This window comes from Suncus etruscus, chromosome 5 (assembly GCF_024139225.1).
Source record: "Suncus etruscus isolate mSunEtr1 chromosome 5, mSunEtr1.pri.cur, whole genome shotgun sequence".
Classification (NCBI taxonomy): domain Eukaryota; kingdom Metazoa; phylum Chordata; class Mammalia; order Eulipotyphla; family Soricidae; genus Suncus; species Suncus etruscus.
Window position 1 is genome coordinate 25,130,074 of NC_064852.1, and position 26,931 is coordinate 25,157,004.

Below are 26,931 nucleotides of genomic sequence, written 5' to 3' on the forward strand. Positions count from 1 at the left end.
ATCAGATTGTCCCAATACTACAGTTTGTAAGTAACAGTGTACTTTTTTTCTCTGAAAACAGAAGGCTTCACTAGTTCAATCCTATCCAGTACTTAGGTCAGTAATAAAGCAGAGGTACTTTGAGAACCACAGGTTAATCCAGAGAAGCAAACGTGTATTGTGTTAGCTCAGTATCTGAGAAACTCTAAATTAAAATGAAGCTCTGCACTGTGGCTGTGTGAACCTGGGCAAATTACTTAAGTAATTTGTATTGATATCAATGCTGGTAGGCTCACTGTTGGTGGGATGGAGCTGGTTCAGTTTCTATGGAAAACAATATGGGTACTTAAAACAATTACAAGAGGCGCTACCATATGATGCAGCAATTCCAATCCTAGGTTTCTATCCGAAGAACACAAAGGTATGAATTTCTCCCCACCCCTGAAAAAAACATGCATACCTATAATTCAGAACAGTGCTAGCTATAAGAGCCAAGATCTTGAAACAACCCAAGTACTCAACAAGAGAGGAGTGAAAAAAGTGATTGTGCAGTATATACACAATGGAATCCTATTTAGCTATTACTGTTGTTGATTTGGGGATCAATAGTACTGTCCATAGTTTAGTAGTGTGCCACTCAGAATCACATACACACAAAAAACAAACAATCCTTTTATCACTTAAATACCTTCAATGATTGAAGATTTTTTTCTGTCTTGTATCCCTCAAAATCAAACACAATAAATACATCAGACAATTTTTTATTGTACTTCTATTCATGTTAGGATCAATCCTATTTGCTCTGGAATGTACTAATTGATCCATTTCTCAGCATTTTAATTATAAGTCCAGAATAAATTGTAAAAATACTATTCTAGATAGTAGAAAGAACTAAGTCACAGGAGAGAGAAGGAATTAAGAGGGAGAAATGTGTAAATATGCAGTAATTGAAAAAAGGTTTGAGACTATACCTAGAGGTATTGAGACTTACTTTTGGCTCTGCATTTATGAATCACTATTGGTTGTACTCAAGAGAATCATGTACAGTGCAGGGATTAAACTGGAACTAGCTATGCATAAGGCATTAATTCCTGTAGAATTATCATTCTGGTACCCCAAAATATGTGAAGTAAAAGACCTTAAATCAATGAAGGTCAAAGACAGTAATTGGAGATAGAGCTCTATTTTACTAATTTGTTGGTAAAATTCTTTTAAAAAAATAATCTTTAAGTATCATGATTACAAACATGTTTGTAGTTGAGTTTCAGCTATAAAAAAAGAACACCCCCCCCTTTACCAGTGCAACCTTCTAACCACCAATGGCCTCTATGTCCACCCTCTCCCAATCCCTGCCTGTATTTGAGACAGGCATTCTATTTCTCTCACTCACTACCATTGTCATGGTAGTGGTCAGTGCAGTTCTAACTAAACTCACCACTCCTTGTGGTAAGCTTCATATCGTGCATGGGCCAGTCCTTCTAGCACTCACCTTATTGTCTCTGGGTATTATTACAATAATGTATTTTATTTCACAATAATGTATTTCATTTCTCTCTCTCTCTCTCCCTCTAACTTATTTACTCAGTATAATAGTTTCCATGTCCATTCATGTGCAGGAAAATTTCATGACTTCATCTCTCCTGAGAGCTGTATAGTGTTCTATTGTGGATATGTACCAGTGTTTCTTTAGCCATTCATCTGTTGAAGGGCATCTTGGTTGTTTCCAGATTCTGGCTATTGTTAAATAGCACTGCAATGGATATTGGTTTCCAGAAGGCATTTTTGCATTGTTTTTGGGCTCAGAGGGTATATCCCTAGAAATGGTATTACTGGATCATATGGTAGCAAGAAATACAAATGGCCAAAAGGCACATGAAAATATGCTCCACATCACTAATCAGGGAGATGGGAATCAAAACAACAGTGAGGTACCATCTCACACCACAGAGACTGGCACATATCACAAAGAACAAGATCAGTGCTGGTGGGGATGTGGGGAGAAGGAAACTCTCATTCACTGCTGATGGGAATGCCGTTTAGTCCAGCGTTTATGGAAAAAATATGGAGATTCCTCAAAAAACTGGAAATTGAGCTATCATATGATCCGGCAAGATTCTTTAAGTCACAGATATTTAACTTTTATTCTATGAGCAACACCCAGGACCAGCAGATTGAAAACAAACAATAATGGCAATAACCTCAGAATCATTTAGGCAGTTTCCCCTGAATTAAATAGTATTCTTTCCATTTTACCAGATCTCTCATAATTTCCTACAAATCAGATATCAAAGGCAGAAAGAGTCCAGTTGTGAGAAACCACCATATTTTGATTCAGTTTCTACCTAATTACTCGCAGTTACATAACAGACAAATATACTAGATGAACTTTGAAAGAACAAAGCATTTAACAGCTGCTAAAAATTTGGCTTGCTATATTAATGTCTGTGGTAGGAAGAACTCAAGGGGGTGATTCACAGTATCTCCAATCATAGTTACATGTAAAAGTTAAATAAAACATACACAATAGAAAATTAATATATCTCATAGATGAGATGTTTGCTTTAGTCCCTACCTAATAAATATATAAAATTTATAAACTGACCATTTTGAACACAACACTCCTTTGGATTATGAAGCTAACAATTCCTTCAAATTCAGAATTTTACAGAAAAATTAAATGCTGGGCCAGGAGAGATAGCACAGCGGTGTTTGCCTTGCAAGCAGCCGATCCAGGACCAAAGGTGGTTGGTTCGAATCCCGGTGTCCCATATGGTCCCCCGTGCCTGCCAGGAGCTATTTCTGAGCAGACAGCCAGGAGTAACCCCTGAGCACTGCCGGGTGTGGCCCAAAAACCAAAAAAAAAAAAAAAAAAAAAAAAAAAAAAAGAAAAATTAAATGCTACCTTATATATTTCTCATCATAGATGCAATAGAGGTAAATATTTTAGCATAAATAATATTCTCAAACATAAAATCATTTTTAAATGGTGTTATTTTGCTTTTATAGGAGCCAACTTTCTTGAAAGACAAATAACTGGTAACTTACAAGATTAGAAGAGTATACTAAACAAATATTTTCCTTGGGAACAGATTCTTCTAATACTGCAGTTTAAAAAGATGACTTTATGTAATATATGGTATAAATGATTTAGCTGATTGTAAAATAAGTTAACTGTAGCTTTTTGAAGATGTGGAATTTGTCTACATTTCAGTTTTCTCTAATTTCACTGGTGACATGAAATTTGTCTTAATCTTTCATCTATTTTCAGAACAGGCAGAGAAGAATATACGAAGCCAATAGTGAGGGACTAGATTGATAGGGTAGGGGGCAGAGCATTTGTCTTGCACAAAACTGACCTGGGTTCCAGCTCTGACACACTGTATGATTGCCCAAGCTCTACCAGGAATGATTCTCTCAGCTTTAGCCAGGAATAAGCCCTTAGTATTGTCAAGTATGCTCCTGACCCAAAAATGTAGGGAAATCAATGTTGTCTGAACAATTACATGGAAGGGTTAGCTACATTATAACACAAGAGAGTCATATGACTGTGCTAAAAGTATAAAACATTATCTCCTGCAGTAATCGAAATATGAGGAACTCAGTTTTCTGTTTTCAAATTAGGCTAGTATTTCTCAGCTCTTTTAAGTCTTCAAAATAGGCATGTAAAATTTATTTTCAATCTTATTTCACAAGTGAAGGCAGTAAGGAAAGAGGCTGGATTCTAAAGCTAGAGAGCTGATTTCTTATTTTGACACTGATTCCAGACAGTGTCCTTCCAATGTACTTTGCATAGAACAAAACTTGAAAGTAACTCGAATAATTCAATTGACTTTTAAAATCACTTCAGAATATGGTTCTTTGGGTTTCTAGCTTGATCATTAAATAGAGAACCATCCAACCTAGTTTCCAAACTTGAGTTATATACTATGCGTTTCCTATACATTATTATGTTCTGGATACCTGAGAAGAAAATAGCAGTCTATTCTCACCTTTCTGTCCAAAAGAATAAAAAAAAAAAGAACTTGTAAAACATAAACCTTCATTGTCATTCTATGTTAATTATCTATACAAACAGATTGAAGAAGATAGAGAAGTGGAAATGGAAAGACGAGAGAAGTAGAAAGAGTAGTATAGTGATTGCGTTACAATCTTCTTCACAGGTAAGAAAAGCAGATTTGGGTATAGTAAGGTCAAGGGCCAACAAAAGAATCATCTATTTCTCTACTACTAATCAATACAATGAAACATTTTCACAAACTAGTAGTAATGGCTAAGTACCCAAGATCACTATAAAAGTAAATGCCTAATAAATTTTTTCTTTAAGAATTCTGTAACCTCAGAAGGAATGTTTTCCTTACAAAGGATTATGTACTAGTTTCCAAATAGACAGTTGTTTCAGACTTTAGATAGGTCAATTAATAACTGTATTCAATTCGAACATTAGAGAACTAAGATACAAAGGACACATTGCAAAAAAAAGAGGTCCACTGAGCAATTTGGAAAAATGCTCTGTAGTACCATATAAGCCAAAAATGAAAATAATCCAAACTGCATATTATAGAATACACTAAAATTCTAAAGAGAAAATCCCACTAAGTCGTTCTCAGAATCTGTTGTTGTCATAGTGTTAGCAGTAAAACTCAGTAGAAGTATCAATAGAAACAACAGCTGGAACAGCAGCAGCCACAGCAGTAGCAATAGCATGTACATGCTGACAATTTATTAATCAAGCCTATCCTAAATAACCTTAATTACTTGGCCAAATTACCTAAATGTTTAATTTTCATGCATCATCTCTACTTATAGCTACACTTCAAGGAATTATTACATACATTTCACTAAAGAGAAAGGTGAGGCTCACAAGGTGAATTGTCTCAAAGCTACAAAACTGGTTAGATAGAAAAACTAAGACTTAAATTTAGGATTGTTAATTTCTCAAACCATATTCCTTTCAGAGCCCCATATAATACTACAGTGGTTTGTGCTATACTATCTTTTCAGTGTGTATGATTTTAAAAGTATAGCCCTATAGTATTTATACTAATTTTTCCTTACTTGGGGGGCATACCAGTGGTACACAGGACTTACTCTTGCTCAATGGTTGTACTTACTTTTGTCAGAGCTTAGGGATCCATCTAACCTGGGTCAACTGTATGCAAGGCAAATGTCTTACCTACTACCCTCTCTCCAGCCTGTATTTATATTTTCTGTAAAAAGTATAAAACAAACCTAAAGCATTCATTGAAATTCCCTAGAAATATGAGCTGATTACTCAGTTTCAGACATTAAAAAATGGCAAAATAAAAATACTGTTAAATAACCTTTTTTTTTTGTGAGCGAGACAGAAGAGGAGAGCTTTTTTTGTGAGCGAGAAAGAGATAGAAGAGGAGAAAGAGAGGCATTTTCATTGTTTTAAAACTCATTGTTTTAAAACTCTTTGAAATAACTACAAGGAAAGATACACAGGGTCAATAAAACAAGTTAACAAAACTGATCAATAAAAGTGGTACTGGGAGATCAAAATAACAAATGGAAGATTGAGATGATTCTTTATGTTTTTAAATTACATGGGTGCAAGGTAGTTTGTAATATAACCCCCACCCCTACCCCATTCTTATACTAAGCAAGGATCTATGATCTTTTACATACAGGCAGCCACAGATCTTAGTACAGCTTTTATCAATACATTTCTAAAGACTGATTTCAAACAGTCAGTCACTTTAAAATAATTCTAAGATGTCTGCTTAGTGAGACAAAATGGCCTCTCTCTATACAGTAAATCATCACCAGTACTATAGATGTGTTTTGAATTCTAGTCTATTCTAGCCAGAATCTAGTCTAAGTCTAATAAAAAAAAATTGCTGAATTTTTTGAACATATAAATGGACTTATTCCTATGGTATACTTTTTCTCTATATATATTCTATGTATTCTATATTTTTGAAACAGAATCTTTATTTAAGCACCATGATTACAAGCATGATTGTAGTTGGGTTTCAGTCATAAACAGAACATCCCCCTTCGCCAGTGCAACATTCCTACCACCAATGCCCCCAACCCTTGCCTATATTTGAGACAGGCATTCTACTTCTCTCACTCATTAAGATCAAGATAATTCTATCTGAATAAAATATATACATAAACTCAGAGTACATATGTAACACATTAATAATGTAATAGAAGTTGTAGAAAAGCTACTGGCATATTTGTAAAGTGCGTCCTACATGTCAGTGACTTTCTAAGTACTACACTATAAATTAACATAAAACTCCTTCAATTCCTTACACATAGTATGGTCCTTTGTTTTACAAATGAAATGGGCACAAAAATCTGATAACCTACCCAAACTCGCACATATCTAGCAATATAGTAGGGTAGAACCAAAGTTGGGCCAATGGTAGAGCTAACTGTAACCTTAATACTACATAGTCCCTTTAACTGTCTAAACTGGATCATTGTGGAGTCCAGCTACAAATGTTAGCATGATGTAAGCATCAAAGCCCTAAGCTTAAGCAGACAGAAAAATCTACCAAATAAGATAGTTGAATAGGCTAAGAATAACAGAACTGCCACTGTGATCTTTGGCTTTACAAACATAATGAAAATATAATTTTTCTTGATGCAATTTACAATACAATTATTGCTAGTATCAAGTTATAAATTCTTCCCTATATATGATTTCTAAACATAAACAAAATGTCTAGGAGTCCCTCTTAATCAAAACCCTACAAAGCCACACAATTTCCCAATTCAGATATCTAAAAACCAATTATTTAAAATCAGCACTTCATAGAATATTTGATGGGAATATAAATGAACAGGAATTAAATTTAAAAAAATCCAAGTCAAATATTCTCTTAGGTATTAACAGACCTGTATAACAAAAAAAATTATAAAATCTTAGCTTTGCCTTGCATTTTCTTTATTTTTTGGTTTTTGGGTCACACCTGGCAGTGTTTAGGGGACCATATAGGATACCAGGAATGGAACCCAGGTCTATCCAGGTCTATCCCTGCATGCAAGGGAAACGCCCTACTGCTACGCTATCTTTCCAGCCCCTGCCTTGCATTTTCTAAGCATTTGAGCATGAAACCATTTCTTATATTAGTGTTTAGAAAACACTTGCCTACTTACCCTTCTTTATAAAAATAAAAATCTAAAAGCATTCTCTACAAAAGCATATGTAGAGTGAAACATGCTGAGAAGTTATATGGAAATTTAATCTTCTCAAGGTGAGAAGAGTACCTCTTTTTACTATTGAGGTTAAGGGTAAGTGGTAGCAAATTTTCCTAAGAATAAATTGTTGCATATATATTTGAATAACAAATATCAGATAAATTTCTAAACTTCAGAACAAGTTAGAACTCTAACAGAGTGACCAAGATTCTGAAGATAGCACCACTTGCCTGGTTTTCCTACTGCATCAGTAGTTATTCCTTTTAAGTTTCATTTCCCAATTTTTGCTTACTAAGCTTTTAATGTCAGTTTTCTAGATATGACAATCTGTGAAACTTGTCCTATTTCTACTATATCCCTTTGTGAGCTCATACAATACCACATACATGGTATATGGTATATGCTGAGGATAGAATCCATGTCAATCGCATACACGATGACTTCCTGTACTACTGCTCATCTCCAAAATATTAATATATATAAATATATGTATTTGTATATATAATTTTTTTTTTGGTTTTGTGGTTGACATGGATTCTATCCTCAGCACCCACTCAGCTTGAGTGCCCCCAAGCACCATCAGGAGAAATCTGAGTAGGGTATAGTCCCAAAACAAAAGAAAGTTTTGTATTTCAAGATTATGGAAAATTATACAATTATAAGCCATAATACATATAGGTATATGTACACTTTACCCAATTTCTCCTAATGGATGACATCTTTACAAAATCATAGAAAATACCACATGTAGGATCCTGACATTGATCAATACACTTATTCAGATTTCCCTAGTTTCATCTGCATATATTCCCATGACCCTTTAAAATACTAAAATACATGAAGAATAGCCTAAAATGCTATTGGTGATTAAACTGCTATTCAACTGCTATTGAATGCTAAAAATTTGTATTGGTCAATGACCATAAATCTCCACTTATATATCTGAAGGTTTTTAAAAGAAAATATATTCCAAATCAAGTTTCTTACTCCTCAACTCCTCCCAGATCGATTCTTCCTAATTTTCCCTAGTTAATATCTGCAATCTTCCAATTGCTCAGAGTGATAATTATAAAGTATTCTTCAACAGTTCTTCTCTTAAACATCATATTCAAACCATTACCAAATTCAAAATATATCACAAATCAAACCACTCATCACTTGGCGTGAGTCTGAGCTTCCACCATGACTTACCTGATTTATTCAAATTTTCTAATCTCACTGACTCACCCTTGGTCTTCTACAATTTCTTTCCAAAACAGCAGTTAAAGTAGTATTAGGACTTCTGAATTTATGGATTTTTGGGGGGTTGTTTTTGGGGCCAAACCTGGTAGCTCTAAGGACTGTGCTCAGGGATCATTCCTGACAGGGCTAAGGGATGGTGTCACGGATTGAAGCGAGGCAGTCACATCCAAGAATAGCACCCAACTTGTTCTGCAATCTTCCAACCAAGTATTTTTGTTTATTTTTATTTTCAATATAACATTCAAATTTTAACCATTTTGTATTTGATCATTCAAAATGTATTTAACCAATCAAAATCCTCTAATGGCCATTATTCTCCAAATGAAAACCAAATTCTTTTAATGGTCAATAGTCACATAAAACATGGGTCAAAATATCTGACAAGTCCTATTTCCTGTTTTTTTTTAATTCACTTTCCTTTTATTAGTACTCAATCCAATTTCCTTGTCATTCCATAAATGCAAAGTGATCTCAAAATAGGGTCTTTGCATTAGCATTCCTTCTCAAGTAGATAATCTGTTTTTAACATATATCTAAGGCAGGGGTCGGCAACCTGTGGCTCTTTGAAGCTTAGCTGACAGCAAGGCCGATAGCGGGGGTGGGGAGTGGTATCACTTAAAATATTTTAATTGGCTATTAATTTGCACAAATATATGTTTTACATTGTTAAGTGAGAAAGTTCTTTTTTTCTTCAGAGCCACAGCTAACTGCAAGATCTTGTGTATAGCATTAAGATAAGAAACAATGTATGCAATGCTTCGTTTTAATGTCACATGGTTTTGTGGCTCCCAGATATTTTTTTCCTTCGGAAACGAGTCCAAGTGGCTCTTTATGTCTTAAAGGTTGCCAACCCCTGATCTAAGGGATTCATCTACTTTGGGTCTTTATTCAAATGTCATTTATCTCTAAATGAGGCTTTTTCAGACAGACAAATTATTTAAACAGCAGTTTCTGGATTACCAAACCATATTCTTTATTCTCTTTACTACTGAATTTTATCCATAAGTATCGGCCACCATTTAGCACACTATATATTTTACTTTTTCTTGTCTTTTGTCACTCAGCTTTAAAAGGGGAGAGATTCCGTCTATTTTTCAAGCATCTAGAACAGAGAAACCCAAACTTATTTGGCCTACCATATTTTTGTTCTGAAAACAAAAACAGGAAGAAAAAAAAAGTCAACACTGCCCTAGAAATTCACCTTCTTTAAGTGAATATTCAAAAAAGTGGCCTCTTTCAGACTGTGCATTTAAGGGGGATTCAGCAGGCTCACCAGATATAACTTTCCTGGAGCGTATAGCTGGATATTTCCCACAAATTTCCTTAAAAGCCCTGCTGAGGTTGCTTCAACCCTGCATGGAGAGTTGAGGAATTCCAAAGAGATATTTCTGAAATTCATGCCATGGTACTGACATTACATTTCTTTCATATTATTTGGCTATCTCTCCCTTGTAAAAATCACAGGCCAAAAATTGGGCTCAATAAAATTCTTTGGCCCAGAGAAATCCCAGCACCAAAGATTAAAGCTTCCTCTCTACTTGACAGCCATTTTTACATCTAAAAGCCAGTCACAGCAAAGTTAGCTGAGTCTCTATAAATTCTAGTCTGCTACAAAATTTACATTTCTTTAACATAACTCTCTGGTAAAACAATAGCAGAAAAAGCAGCTTCAATTTTTTCACTGCTAGCTAGCAGACCTGAAAAACCAGTCCAGCGGCACCCCCTTCTTTATTATGCTACTTCCTCAGGAAATCTTAGAAACATATTTTCCAGACCTACTGTTAATATTTCTGTTTGTCTCTATACTCATGACTTTTGTCAATGCAGAAATTCCTTTCGTGCCTACTGTGGATTTGCCCTATCTATATGCCCAACATGAAGATTAAACTTGTCACATGCTTGTCAGAACATGTCCTTATACAATTCGTTTGTGTGGTCTCTCATTTCATCATTTTTTCAATATTATTCCATACGCCGGCCGTGTTTTTACCCATTCCCTGAAGTGGCTCATTGAAGCCCACTCGAGCTGTGAGAAAGAAGCCCGCTCACACCCTTCCTCAACCAAATGCACCAAGGCAACAACCCTGTATGTGCCAGGGTCTTCCAGCAGGGAGAATCAAAAACTTTGAAAAACACTGATTTAAAACAATGCCAGGGAAAAAAGCAGATTCTCTAAAGAAAGCTACCTAATGAAAGTATAAGTAAGGCATAAAGTCACTTAGACAAAATATAACAGAAAAGTAGAACACAAATTCAAGAAAGACTGTATTAGGAGGCATTTCTTCCCTAAGTATGGTAATGATCTTGAACCAATTATATTTTTCATTTTGCAATAACCAAAAACCGTAAATGCATGAAATAACTACTTCATAATAACAATTTTGATCAGGTGAATAAATTATTCAGAATAACTTGATGATAAGTAGGTATCAGACTGAGTGAAGCTCAAACTTATCATCAAATTAAAATTCAACCACCTGCCAAACAGTTTTATACTAACAACCTTAAGTGTTTTGTTAAAAACATTTCTAAGAAAATTATAAATTGTAGAACTTTAGGAATTTAAATATAAAACTTGATAAATACAACTAAATAATATTAATTCATAAAGCAGTACTTCTACACTGCTATAATAAATTTACTGTATTTTTGAACTATGATGAAGGTGAAATAAAGATCAGATATAAAAAGAAACTTAAACATATAAAGAAGTCAAATTTCTTGGCAAAATTTAAAGATTTTTTTTAATTGGGCAGAAAGAGAAGGAATGACAAAACTTCCTAAAATAGATAAGGAAATATAAATACTGATATATGACCAAATTGAGTTAGAAACAAACCACACCAAGAGTTTTGGGGAAAAAATCTACTTAGAGTAGAAATGAGTATAAATAGTACCAGTAAATTCAGCTTTTTTTGGTTGTTAAGAAGGACCATATTTCATACTAAGTATATCCCTTTAGTGGGTTGGCTGCTAATACTTCAGTGTAAAATTGTAGTTCTGATTTTAGAGATATGGCTGGATCATTCTTTCAAAATCAGCCTGTATTTATGACAACTCAGATTTAAAAAAAAGTAAAGAAAGTTTTCTTGTCTTAAAAATTCATGAGAATGGCAGAGACTAAATGGTGACTTTTTCAGTGTGATAGAGGCAAAATCAATAAGCATCGAAACAGATAAAGCATTCAGTCTGTGGGCACCATAAAACAAAGTAATGATCCTATAGTTATATAAAATCTACTGCATTTATATAAATTAGTAAATAATTCCTGAGGCACTTAAACAATATATTTTATTAACAAAAAATTATAGCATCAAAATTGTTTTAAGTTCTATATTCAACGCAATTAAACAAATATCACATTTAAAAATATACATATAAGTATAAATATATGATATATATTTAAAAAATCAAGTGCATTACTGGTCCCCCTCCCCCTTTATATTTCTGGTCTTGGGACCACACCCATTGATGCTCAGGGGCTACTCCTGGCTATGAGCTCAGAAATTGCTCCTGGCAATTCCTGGGGAACCATATGGGATGCTGGGGTTAGAACCCAGGTCTGTCCTGAGTCGAGGCAAACGCCCTACCACTGCGCTATCGCGCCAGCCTTGGGTACCCAAGGATCAAAAGTTAAGTAAATCTTATGTAATAGGTATATAATATCCAATATAAAGATGTTTTAGGTCTCAAAAAATGTTTTGCCAATTCTTTATAACTTAGAACTCCCAGTTAAAGATATAAAAAAGCCTAATGATCTGAACAACAGCCAAATTAGAAGGTTACGAATACAGAACTATGAGAATCTAGAAAATTTTAGGGAAACTCTCAGAGACCTTAAAAAACAAACATTAATAATTTTCAAAGAAAAATATAAAATAGACATCATAAAATAAACCAATAAATTTGAAGAACATAAAATCAAGCTACTAGAATTGATTCAATTTTAACTAAAGATCTCACAACTGATATTGTTGTAAAACTAAAGTTTATACTGAACAATATATTTTAAATGTCAGTATTAAAAATAAACTGTTGTTTGGAACATAATTGAAGAGACCTGTTGTTCCAAGGACATGAAAGTAACCAGGGTTTCCACACTACCAAAGCCTTTTTACTCTGTGAATTGCATTTGTTAGAGGAAAATTGAAAGACAGTAGTCAAAATAACTAAAGTTCAACATTATGTTGAAGCATTAATTTGATGGGGCTTTCTCGGTCAAAAAGGACCCGTTAGCTTAAGATCAAGAGTCAAAACCCCATGTGGGAAGATATGCTCAATTTGTTGGGCCTTGAGGCAACCTTTGGCTAGATCAGCATCAGACTTATGGGAGGCCAGCCATGAAGGAAGGGAGTCTCCCTAAGATCTGATTTCTTGAGACCACAACCTAGAGCAGGTCCCACAACCAAATTATTTATATTCCTTGGAAAGAGAGAACAGGCATCAGTTGTGTCCATCGAAGGGGGACACTGTCCAGATGTACTCTGGACATTTTTTGAAATCTCTGTGCTGCTTCTGCATCTGAAAAATAAGAAAAATAGCACAATGACAGACAACGAATGAGGAAAAAGACAAGCATCTGGCCTAAAACCTTAAGATTTATACAAAATTAAGAAAGCGGACAAAACACACAAGAAGACAAACAGCCATATAATTTAGACTATATTACTTGAAGAGAATTACAACAGAGAAAAAGACAAATTATTTTTAAGCAAAGTAAGAAACGATCATAGCAACCAAAGTTATTTTTGGAGAGAGCCAACTGGAGAAAAAAACATGTTAATATATGTCAATCTGACACAAAGGTGAGGTGGAATATGAATCTAGTCCCATTTGAAGGTGAATAATGAGAGCTAGTGTCGTGATCGTGGCTGTGCAACTGTCAGTGTAAGAAAATAACTCAGAACTTTGAACTTAGGAAATTCTTAACTTGTCTTGCACCAGATCATGAGATCCAAAGAGCAGGAACCTATTTCAACAAGTAGCTTTAAAAAAAAAACTTTAATATCTTTCATTTTAATAAATGATGCATTTAAAAATGCAATAGTGCTAAAATCCATCAAAGTGAAATGCACTGAATAAAAATTAAACTTACTCAGAAAGATGTTCAGAAGTTGAGATACAAACAGAAACTGAAATTAGAAGAAAATTTTTGTATTTAAAAAGAGCATAGGAAATTGGTGAGTGAGACTAATGATTCAATAAATATATCATATTATGGTTCTCAAAAAATACTGGAATATCAAATTTTGAAAGCATTACAATTAATGGTATATACATACCTTTCCTAAGTATAACTCGGCAAGTATGAGTTTCATGTTGACTTAAATGTGCAGCCATTTTATCTAAGCCAGATCCATCAGATAGGAAATCACAATTGAGACACACTACAGTAATGCCCCTGTTTAAAACAAATAAAAAACACTGTGATCTTTAATGAACAACCATACACAAATTCCACTGTTTTCTCCTGGTTTTCTTTTGTAATGTTACAACCGTTATATTCATCATACAAGCTTGATGTAACTGAAATGATTCTCTTGAGAGCACAGCCATGTCCAAATCATGTTTCCATTTAAGGTAGTATTTCTGTTTTAAAATGTTTACTTCTGATACTATGTGCTCAGTCCTGGCTTCACTTATTTGTGTTACTTTAATATATCATAATCCATATATACTTCTGTCAATTTAAAACCTAGGGAGGGGCTGAAGAGGAGGAGGTAAGGAACTTGCCTTGCAAGCTCAGTGCAGACCCAAGTTCAATCCCAGGTACCTCATATGATTTCCAGCCCTGCCACGAGTAATCCTAAACACAGAGTCAGGTAGTAAGCCCTGAACATTGCCAGTATGAACGAAAGCTCAAAAACAATTTTTAAAAAAAGGGCATACAATTTACTTATTATATATATATTTACTTATTATATATTCTCCAATGTTATTTTTATACATATTCTACTGGGTGTCATTAATATAACAGTAATCATAAAAATTAGTTTGTATACTAACAAGATTACAATGACCAAGGTCAAGGAAAAATAAAAAATAAACATAAAAGAAAAACAGATCATGTTGGAACCCATAAAAATAGAACAGATCTTCAAAGAAGACATGAAGATGGCCAATAAGCTTATAAAAAGTGCTCATCATCACTGATTACCAGGGAAATGCAAATTTAAACAATGAGGTATCACCTCACACCAGTGATAATGAACTATGTCAAATTACTGGGGAAAAATCAGAGCAGGTGGGGATGTGGTTAATAAGAGAACTTCGTTCATTATCAGTGGTAAACTGATTTAATCTCTGTGGAAAAATATGGAGATTTGGGGGAAAAATAATAAAACTTTCATACAATCCAATAATTCAATTCCTCAATAATATAAAAAAATGCTTAATTAAAAATATATAAGCTGGGCCCGGAGAGATAGCACAGCGGCATTTGCCTTGCAAGCAGCCGATCCAGGACCAAAAGTGGTTGGTTCGAATCCCGGTGTCCCATATATGGTCCCCCGTGCCTGCCAGGAGCTATTTCTGAGCAGACAACCAGGAGTAACCCCTGAGCACCGCCGGGTGTGGCCCAAAAAAAAAAAAAAAAAAAAATATATATATATATATATATATATATATATATATAAGCAAAGTAGTCAAGATGTGGAACAACTTCAAGTGTCCAATAAAATGAATAGATAAAGAAGCTGTAGAATATATACACAATGGAATATAACTCAGCTATAAGACAAAATCTAACATTTTACTCAAGGATCACTTCTAGGAGGCTCAGGGGACCATTTGTGGTGCTGGGGATCAAGCAAGGCAAGTCTACTATATAATCCACTAGTTGAAGTTTTTTTTAATGTAATTCTCATGATGTTCTATCTGACATCAGTTTTTGAACTCTAATTCTAAACATGTTAAGACACTTGCTTTTAGTCAAAAGATAGTTACAAATATCATAAGTTCATAAAACTGATAATATATTTATTATACTATGAGTTAATTTTAGACATCAATTTATCTAAATCTCACAACAATCCCAAAAGGTAGCTGTTACTAAATGAATAGGAGTTAATTTAGTAATCTATTAATGGACATATTTTCATTTAACAAAAAAGGAGGTAAAGGTTAGGATCAGGTTTTAAAGTTAGTTAATTGCTAAGTCCACGTACCTACAGATAGTGTAATACCACTTTATTCTTTAATGCCAATATTTATCAAATCATTTACAGCTACAATAATCCTGTTCTAGAAATTTCATGCTTAAACAACTTGTACCAATGAAGTTGTTAAAAATGGTCATCTTCAATTAAACATTAAGCAGATCGTTTCTATAGAAAACACCAATAGTTTGCCAAAGCCTCATCCTAAAGTCCAACACCTCCTTTAGATTATTTTTAATGTCTTTAGTCTGGTTTAAACTCAAAACTATTTTTCCAGACTTCATCTAATTACTAACATTAAATTTTACTTCTTTTTCCAAATATCTATATCTCTTTAGGTCATCCTCTTCCTTCAAACATTTATGTTCTTCTTTTCAGGAGACTGCTCCTAAAGAGCTGGGAGATACCAGGTGTGTTAGGTCTATCAGAGACAACATTTCATTGCACATCAGACATTATCTCATGGCACACTAGTGTGCCGCAGCACAGTGGTTGAAAAATGCTGATCTAGGCTATCTTAAACTATTTAATCTATTTCCTTGAATTAAAATTTTAACTAATAATTAAAGTTAATATATAAATACTATAAAATTTTTCTTCCTGGGGAGCTACAGGCCCAGCATCATGGATGGAATCTACCTCCACATGTCAAATTCTTGAGTAATTTATTCAATTAATGTTTTCAATTAATTTATTCAACGTACTTTTACTGAGTGCCTACTTATGTAGGTTTGGCACTTATCAATGCCTGACAAAGACAAAAATACAAAACAGAGACCAGGATATAACTCAGTGTGAAAGCATTTGCCTTGCATATTAGAGGCCTTGGGTTTAATTCTTGACCCCCCAAAAATTTAAAAAAATCCAAAAAAGGCACATTTCTACTATAGAAAAATAAATATACAGATGTAAAAAATATATAAATGTGTAAATAAACTATAGCATAATATAGCTACTATAATATATAATATAATTTGAACTAGAATATTACTCAGGATTTAAAAATGAATTACTGTATGATGCAGCACAGATGAATATTAAAAACATGATGTTATACAAAAAAGCCAGGCACATAGAAACTATATATTGCATCATTCGTTTATAAATAAAATGTTCAGAATAAAAAAATTGATACCAAAAGTATATTAGATATTACCCAGGGATTAGGGATACTGAATGCAGGATTTCATTAAGTAATAACAAAACTGTATGTATTGCTAAGAAGCTGATGATGATGCACAAAAACATATATGAAAAACTATTAGCTGTACAAATCAAATGCATAAATTTCATTTGAAGTATATCTCAACTATCTCATGTAACTTTTCTTTTTTTTGGGGGGGGGTTGGTTTTGGGGTCACACCCAGCGGCACTCAGGGGTTACTCCGGGCTCTGTGCTCAGAAATCGTTCCTGGCAGGCACAGAGTACCATATGGGATGACAGAATTAGAACCACTGTCTGTCCTGTATCTGCAGTAAGCAAGGCAAACGCCCTACTGCTGTGTTATCTCTCAGGCCCCAATTTCATGTAACTTTATAATAGAAAGAATGTAAAGGATCAGATAGTTACCCGAGATCTTCTGAATGCTTCTTAAAAACACAGTACCTTTTACTTGGACGGTTACTATGAAAGCTAAGGAGACAAAAGTGATTTTATTAGTTTAATTATATAGTAAGATATTAATTTATAGCTGTAATTGTTTCTTTATTGAATAAAATACCATAGTATAAATAAATAGCCTATCTAACAACTTAGTTTGCATCTCATTTCACCTATCTGTTTTCTAGTATATTTTCCTAGACTCTATCAGCATCTCAAATTAGACAAAATAAATATTCAGGAATTTGAGAAAAACTCAAACTCATTTTTTCATTTGTTAAGAATTATAAACAAGGGGTTGAAATATTATAAACAAGGAGTTCAACGTTAGAGTACATAGTATTGCATGTATGAGTCCTAAATTCAATCCGTGTCATAGAGAAAAGAAAAAATAGAATTGCAAGCAAAGTTTTGTAACACGTTTTGCCATACTATAAACACTTATCAGTGAAAAATAATTTTTATTCGTTTTATATATATTATATATATATATATATATATCTTTTTTTTAAATAAAAAACAAACCTTCACCAGTGCAACATTCCCATCACCAATGTCTCAAATGTCCCTCCTCCCACCCCATCCCAGCCTGTACTGTAGACAGGCTTTCTAGAAAAGTAGAAAAATAATTTTTAAATAACTTTTTAATCTGTATATGCTTGTAAAGGAAGGTAGAATCCAAATGGTATTGGAAGTAATATACCCTGTCTAAATTAAACAAGTTTTAGAGTTCTCTGGCAAAACAAAAAATATTTATACTGACTTTTCTTAAGTATTTTGGTGCAAATTACATATTTATAGTTTTGCATGCTAAGAAAAAGCAGATATAAAGCTCAGAGGTATCCCTCCAGTTCAAGTTGAATAAATTTATTACTAATACAGAAATAAGTCAAAGAAAACAGAAAAAAGATTAGGTTAAAGTAAAACGTAGGATTTAAAAAGTCATCACTTGAAACAATGACTGAATACAATTATCCAAACTCATTACCTCATTTTCTATAAAATAGGTATAAATTTTTGTATAAATTTTTCCTCAGTAAGATTGAAGGGAAGAATTATCTTTGACATATTTTCCTGATTATTTTGACTCATAAGTAGTATTTTTATTACAAAGGGGCAAGTTCCTAAGCCTTGAAGCAATGTTGAGGTTATGCTTCCTATGTAAGACACCAGGTTAATGACAGAAGGCAAGTTGTTCTAGTGTTCCCAGTGTTACACGTGAGAGATAGAAATGAGAAAATATAGAAGCTGGCACAAAATAAATGCTTAAAGATTATTTTTAAACAAATGAATCCATATTCACAAGTCATTACCAAAGCTAAGCATCAGAAGTGCATATGAAGTTTTGTGGCTACAGAAAGGAAAGTTGTGAGAAGATGTAATAGAAGCCTGCTAAAGAGTTTAATTCATTTAAAAATGTTCTTACTTCTTAGATCCAGTTATAACAAGAAGCAAGATATAGAGCAATAATCAAATTGCTAAGAGTTAAAGAAGCTATAAAAAGTAACTTGGAATTATATAAAGAAAATGCTGAGTTTTGAAACTCAGAAAATGTAGGAAGGCTATAAATTTCAGGCCCCAAAATAAACTACTTAGATGTATTTATTCTAGCAATAGAAGGAAGGAAGGATTGGAATAAGGAATGTGAGGTGATATATGTAAAAGACCATTATGATGCTGTCACAATAATTCAAGTATTCTTCTAATAACAACTAGAATCAATAAATCTAAAATAAGATGAACTAAAAAATAACATAAAATTCAGAACTTATTCTTACTTGCTGTCTAAATTGCAATAGCAATTTATTCCTTACATTTTCCCTAAAGAGAACTGGTATCACAATTCAAGGCATAATAAAATGTAATTTAATCTTTTAGCTCAGAGAATTCATCTTAATTTTTTCTGTGCTCTTAATTTAAAATAGCAATTTCAGATGTTGAAGTAAACACTTTTCTACAAATAAATTATCATATTAGATGGCTAATAAAATACATAACTCCCAATAAATCATTAAAATTAAAGGTATGGACTTTATCCACAATTTCTAATAATAATAATAATAATAACAGGCATTAAATTACTTGAACACCACTGAAGATAAAAAAATTTTTTATCAAACACAGTGGGTACATTTTTCTCCTTATTATAGCAACTTTATTTTCATAAAAAGGAAACAGAATGAGGTTATATAATGTGTCCGACATCACACAGATAAAAATAGTGAAGCTTAAATTCAAGTACAAATTTCATAATTTGCCAACTTGCCTTATTTAAAATATGCAAACTTGGCTAGAGATATTAAGTACTGTTTCTTTGAACAATTTTGTTATATATAGAGAAAAGTCTAATGATGATTCTCTTCCAGAATCTTATTCTAATATGTTGTCGCGCAATAGTGTCAAGATTTTTAAATGTGTTTAGATTTATTAAGTTTTTCTAAGACTTTTAATATTAATATTCTAATATATTTTGTTTTACTTAGAGCCTTTTACTATGACAATAAACAATGACTAATACTTATTGCTTATGATTTGTTAGGTGACATTGTGACTACAAGTCTTTTCAGGACAAAACAGACATAGGAAAAGACAGAACAGCTGGATGATACACAACTCACAGTAATTAATTATCACTATGCACAGCAGTGGTAATCAGACACTGAGAGGGCAACAAAACTAGAGGAAGGTCAGGAGGATTCCAGGAACTAATAGAATAAGGAAGAGTAACTGCAGCAAATGTATGGGAGTGCCTAGGAATGAAGGTTTGTGACCAGTACATGACTGGTGCCATAAAACAAAAGACTGGCGATAACAAGCGGTGCAAGTGCATTCACACACGCATACGTGCGCGCACACGCGCGCGAACACACACACACACACACACACACACACACACGCACGCACGCACACACACACACACACACACACAGTAACTGATCACTTTTCTCTCTCCCTAAACTCTGGCAACAGCAAGAACCACAACAAATATATGTGGGAGAAATTTGAGTCTGGTGAAGATTGTCAATTTATAAGAGATTCTTTTTTTTGTTGTTGTTGTTTTGTTTTTTGGGGCCACACCCATTTGATGCTCAGGGGTTACTCCTGGCTAAGCGCTCAGAAATTGCCCCTGGCTTGGGGGGACCATTTGGGATGCCGGGGGATCGAACCATGGTCCTTCCTTGGCTAGCGCTTGCAAGGCAGACACCTTACGTCTAGCACCGCCTCTCCAACCCCAAGAAAGAGATTCTTTACAGAATACACTGAGGCAGGTATACCAGCAAGAAGAAAAATGCTTGAGTACAGAGGTGACAGGACAGGGATGAAAGAAATCCATCTTTTGGAAAAATGAAGTTTCTGTACAGAGTACTACAGCCCGTAACAAGAATAAAACAGTGCAGAGAGATAGCAAAATAATGCAGAGAGCTATTCAACGGGTGAGAATGGGTACAGAATAAAATAAATATACCAGTAATTTAGAAAAAATAGTTTAGCAGAAATGGAATGCAGGTGTAGACCACTATTATAGATGGGAGGAGAGGCAGAATTCAAAGTCTCAGGAAGTCATGATGGATTGTGGTAGGTTAAGATTGATCCTAATATCTGAGACACACAGAATTGCTTTTAGTTAACCTCACTTTGAATAGTGAGGTTTATGTTATATAATAGGTTTATAGCTAAGTAATCTTTGACTATTTTTGAAAACTGATTATATAAATCATGTACAAATGAAAATGACATGGACTTCCAAGGCTTTCTCTATACAAATAATCAAAGTGGGATGAATTAACGAAAAGCTTCAATAGTGGCATTATAGACCTATATCCTTGATGAACATGGATGCAAAGATCCACAACAAAATTCTAGCAAACATAATCAATAACTTATCAGGAATCTTAAATACTGTGACCAAGTAGGATTCATTTTAGGGATATAAAGATGGTTTAACATACACAAATCAGGTTCCAAAGCAATATTATAGCAGAGTGTATACAGCAATATTATATAGGGTATTTGCCTTGCTTATAGCTGACCTGGGTTCAATTCCCAGTATCCATATGGTTCCCTAAACATGTCAGGAGTGATTTCTGAGTGCATGACCAGAAATAACCTGAGTACTTGAGTACTTCCGGGTATGGCTCAAAACCATACAAAAAAACCGCATAAGGCAATCGATATAGTACAGCATATATATATATATATATATATATATATATATATATATATATATATATAAAGAAAAAAGCCAACTTTATGAACATAACAATAAAAGCTGAGAAAGAACTTAACAAGATATAGTATCCATCATGATAAATCTCTAAATAAGATGAAAATTAAAGGAACTTTGCTCAATAAAGCCATTTATCACAAATCCATTGCCAAGCAATGAGGAACAACTAAGATCTGCCAGTGCTAAATGAGGAGAAAGTAACATTCAAGGCACCACCACAGAGAGTAGGGGAGGGGAGGGGAGGGGAGGAGGGGGGAGGGAGAGGAGGGGGGAGGGGAGGGAGAAGAGAGGAGAGGGGAGGGGGGAGGGGAGGGGAGGGAGAAGAGGGGAGGGGGGAGGGGGGAGGGGAGGGGAGGGGAGAAGAGAGGAGAGGGGAGGGGAGAGGGGAGGGAGAGGAGAGGAGAGGGGAGGGGGGAGGGGAGGGGAGGGGAGGGAGAGGAGAGGAGAGGGGAGGGGAGGAGGAGAGAAAAAAATTGCCTGCCCTATGTATAGTGGGGAGACCTGGGGGGGGGTAGTTAGGAAGAAAACAAAGACATCAGTGATGGAAATTGTGTACCAGTGAAGGATAGTGTACACTGTATGACTGAAACCCAACAATGAACAATTTTGTGATTATAGTGCTTATATAATACAGTTTAAAAATACAATGGCTGGGCCAGAGAGGTGGCATGGAACAGTAAGGTGTCTAAGATGGAACGCGGTTCAATCCCCCGGTATCCCATATGGACCTCCAAACCAGGAGCGATTTCTGAGTGCATAACGAAGAGTAACCCCTGAACGTCAGCAGGTGTGGCCCCATAAAAAAATAGTGGCATTATAACTGAAATAATTTCTAATGTCCTTGAATGAACAGGGGTATGTGTTTATATGTGTGTGCAAGAGAAAGAGAGCTCATAAACAAAATCAACAAAATTGTTAATACTGTCTCAAGAACTGACTGCTCTCAAGAGGATTAACCCTCATGAGATTACATATATTGGCTTATTAAACACATTTAACACATTTAAAATTTTATTTTTAAAGGTATTTTTAATCCTACAGATATACAGAGAAATAGGCCCCCAACATTAATCTAGATGTACTTTATTGCTAGATATTTTTAGCTCCTTCAAAAATAAAGAATTTTAATAGGAGACCTACATTACCAGAATACATTTTTTAACTGACAATCATAAATGTCTAGCACATCTTACCTCATCATATGATTTACATAGGCTTTACTACAGCTAGTGTTGTATCTGCAAAAACTACAGTGGACATATGTAGGAAAGTGATTTGCAAAATCTTTTACTTCGGAACAACATTCAATGCAATTATGAACTCCTGGACGATACCTTATGGAAACAAAGAAAATGATAATAATGTTTTACAATAAAAATAATTTAAGAAAGTACAACTATTGTTCTGTTAACAAAAGCCAATTTGTTTTAAGTTAAATGCCTTTAAATATAAACTTAATGTTTGGAAATCTGCTATGAAACAAACTAGAGGTAAACAAACAATCAAACATCAGTTAATTTTTCTCGCTGGACTGAAATAAAGAGGACCAATCAATTTAGACATCACTAGATAAAAATAGTAAAATAAACATCGTAAGATGTAAGTACAACATTTACTTTTGGTATAAAATTATCAGAAAAACAGCAATTTAAGTATTGTGCCAGAAGTTATTTAAAAAATAACTTTTTATTGTTTGCTTGCTTTTATGTCACAAATGATAGCATTTAAAATATTTTGTAATAAAGTAAATTTATATTAAATATCATATATCAAATGTAATTAGTATTGTACATTAGGGATAAAAGAATACCTTAAATTTCTCAATGATGTATTGGCTTTACTTTTATTATTGCTATTAGCCAGTGTGCTTTGTTTCTTTTGCGTATTAGAGATTTTTGATTTGCATTTAGATTTACTTCCATTAGGTTTACTTGTATTAAGTTTACTTGTATTGGATTTAGTTGTATTAGGTCTATTTGAATTAGGTTTTGTGGGTTTTTTAGCAATTATATTTTTAGTCCTTGGAGGTGAGAGCTGAAGCGTAGAAGTGCTTGCACTAATGCAAGGTGTTGTTGAAGATCCTGACTGAGCAGGTCCAACTGAAGCTCGAATAGTAACCTACAAAATGAGGAAAAGAGTTGTTTTAGAAAATTATTATAAAATCATTGTATAATAAAAAGTTAAGCTATCGAGAATGAGAAAGTTAACTATAATTGGATAATTCTGTGAAATTTAAATATTCACTCCAATTAAACAAAAGTAAATTTTAGAGTTACTCATCATTATATTTTATTTTTGCATTATTAGTTATATTATTAATGATAATTCTGATTTAATAAAATTATTAAAGTTTTAAAAATTTATTTAAATTATAAAATTTTAAATTAGACTCCATAACCTTTTTAAATGCTCCAATATAACTAACAGGTCAAAATTAAAATCTTAAAGCCTTAAATATAATTCTAGAAAGGCCTGTGTTATCTACAACAACTATGAACAGACAGATCACAGTAAATATAACCTTTTTCCAAGGGTACATTGGGCAGAATTCATACCTTAAAAGATTTGGTAAAGCTACATAAATTTATTTTACTGTTTGGAGAGTTTAATAGTACCTGAAGTTTTCTCAAAGAGTACTAAGACATTTAATATTCAGAAATTATACTGGTGGGATAACAATGGAAGACAATTGCCTATTAACATACTTATTAAATAACTACATTCTATCTGCATGTACATGTACATCAGCAACAGCTTCTAAGGATGTCCTATCAAAAACATGTGCTTTGGCATCACCAGAAACACTGGACTGGGGTTGGAGTGATAACACAGCAGCAGTGCGTTTGCATTGCACGCAGCTGCCCAGGACAAACATTGGTTCAAATCCCGGCATCTCATATGGTCCCCCAAGCCTTCCAGGAGCAATTTCTGAGCATAGAGCAAGGAGTAACCACTTAGCGCAGCTGGGTGTGATCCCAAAACCAAAAAAAAAAAAAAAAGAATCACTGGACCTCAATACACTTCAGAATATATACTACTCCTTCACAGATAGATGAACTTGAGAAACTCTAAAACCTCTTTATCAATAATAAGCTAATATTAGTTGTACTTTATTGCTAGACATTTTTAGCAATAACAAAAATTTAGCAACAAAAAACATTTTGTTGTCTATTTCACTAGATATTATAGAAATAACAGGATCTATGGAAAAAGTACCAAAGCCTCACCCAAAGATCTATCAAAATACCATCATTATTAATATTACTACTATTATTAATATGGGAAAATATGAGGGCTACACTGCTTACATTAGTGTTCTGACTAGTCCCATCATGGATTTCAGGGAATAGCTCCTTTTGCTCTAACTAGGTCTTTAGAGCATGGTTTTATATTGTTTTAATTAGTTGCAAAAATGTCTTTCATTTTAGGAATATTATTTTAACATAGCACACACACAGACCAAAGCCAAACAAACAAAAAAACAGAGAAATAATGATTTGGTGTTTTCCTAGGCTAATGACTTAAAATTAAAGTCTAAATAAAAATTAGAAATCAGTTTTAAAGAATTACATTCAATAAGTAAAGCTGGAGAGAAATTAATTTACTAAATATATAAACATTTTAAATATAACATATTTGAACTCACTTTTGTTCCAGGAGGCAATCCTTCTAGCATTTTAGGTTTTATAAATGTCCGATGATGCTGGGCCTTGTGATCCATTTTTTCTTTGCATGTCAAAAACTGCAGTCTACATTTTGTACAACGATGTATTCCTTTTTTCTATTGAAACAGAAGAAATAATTCCACAATCACTGATCCTGTGTTCTGAAACTACTCTAACTTCATTTTAATATCTAAATTTTAATTCTTGAATTTTTATCTCACCATAAATAGTATTGTTTCATTTAAAGAAACTCTAAAAGTATTCAAATATCTCTATGTAGGGGCCAGAGTGGTAATGCAGTGTAGTACAGCATTTGCCTTGCACACGGCTGACTGGATGAACTTCATTTGATCCCCCAAGCCAGGAGCGATTTCTGAGCACATAGCCAGTATTAACTCCTCGACGTCACAGGATGTGGCCCAAAAATCAAAATAAAACAAAACAAAACAAACAACTCTCTATGTAGACATTAGGCTTTAAAAATATCTCTAGGTCCTATTAAAGTTATCTTAATTCTGATGTGAAAAACGATTTCAATTATAATTTTAAAGTATGTAATAATAATACTGTTTTTCCTATTAAAAAGTATATTACCTTAAATTTTTGCTATTTTCAGTTGGTTCTCAAATTAGTAAAATAAATTCAAATATTTTGAATTAAATAATTCAAATATGTAACAAGTTTCAAAGAAAGTAGATATAAAAAAGTGTCAGCAAATAAAACTTGCTCCTGAGATTGGTTGTTTTCTCTATTATGGTAGCCTCTAGTCACAAGTAGCTATTGAACTCTTAAAATGTGTCACATGCAATCGGAGAAGTGAATTAATACTTTTTTTCTTTACTTTTTAATTAGTCAATTTTAATTAATTTTAACTTAAGAAGTCATAGGTGGTGCTTTAATACTGGACTTTGTAAATATAGATGCATAAATCTGAATAGCTGATCGCAATCAACTTACTAGATGTGACCTCTTGCTTAGGTTCCTCCTCAAACCCAATGCTGTTGTCATTCTACAGATGAGGACCAGACCTAATGATAATCTAAATCACTTCCCCAGTGCTAGTTAACTGGATAAAGTGTTCATTCCACCATTAAATGTTCAATTCAATATTTACTAATATGCTCTGGTAAGTGTTGATTAGGATATACATTTCTATATTATATTATATATTATATATTATATATTATATATTATAAAAATCATAATACTGTATTAATATATAATACTATATTATATTAAAATAGTCAAATATAATATATAAAATTATATAAATTATATATTATATATAAATTATAATATGTATATTATATAGATTATATAGAGTGGTAAAGGCCTCAGAGGATATAAAGAAGTTCTTGTCCTTTTCTCAGTTCACTGCCCTTTTCTTAGATGAACCAAGCAGAGTGGAGAAAATGTTCTCCGCCTACCTTGACAAAATGGCAAGCCAGACAGGAAAGCTATCAAAAGAAGATATATTTCCTTCCTAAAGAGGATGCAGAAGACAAGATGCAAAACTAACAAGGTCAACAAAGAAAGTAAATATTTCTACCACATCAAGCTTCTAATTTTTCCCTATGCAAAATTCTAATTAAAAAACAAATAGTAAAAATTTTTCTCTCCACCTCTAAATTTCATTAGAAGGAAAAATTATTAAAGTCAGCTTCTCAGGTACAATATGGCTTTCTTGATAAAAAATTCTGTCCTAATATTAATCCCTAATTGCCCTGTCTTCCTTTCGAAAAAATTAAAATCTGGGCATGAGTATGTTGCTCTGTCAATTTGCCAGGCCTGTCCTGTCTCTCTTTAGAAAAATTAAAATCTGGGCATGAGCATGTTGTTCTGGCAATTTGCAAGGCACTGGAATCTATGTTGAATAATTCCTAG

General features: G+C 33.5%; 1 protein-coding gene across 1 annotated transcript in view; it reads right to left on the reverse strand.

Annotated features, from left to right (window-relative positions):
- The window catches only part of ZNF280D (zinc finger protein 280D), a 224,735-nt gene that overhangs the window by 18,386 nt on the left and 179,418 nt on the right, over positions 1-26,931 (reverse strand). Inside the window, exons 13-18 of the mRNA XM_049773627.1 lie at positions 25,029-25,163; positions 23,193-23,500; positions 22,576-22,716; positions 17,125-17,187; positions 13,680-13,798; positions 13,493-13,529 (exon numbers count right to left, since the gene is read on the reverse strand). Coding sequence (XP_049629584.1) covers positions 13,493-13,529; positions 13,680-13,798; positions 17,125-17,187; positions 22,576-22,716; positions 23,193-23,500; positions 25,029-25,163 — 803 coding nt within the window. The remainder of the gene's footprint in view (positions 1-13,492; positions 13,530-13,679; positions 13,799-17,124; positions 17,188-22,575; positions 22,717-23,192; positions 23,501-25,028; positions 25,164-26,931) is intronic.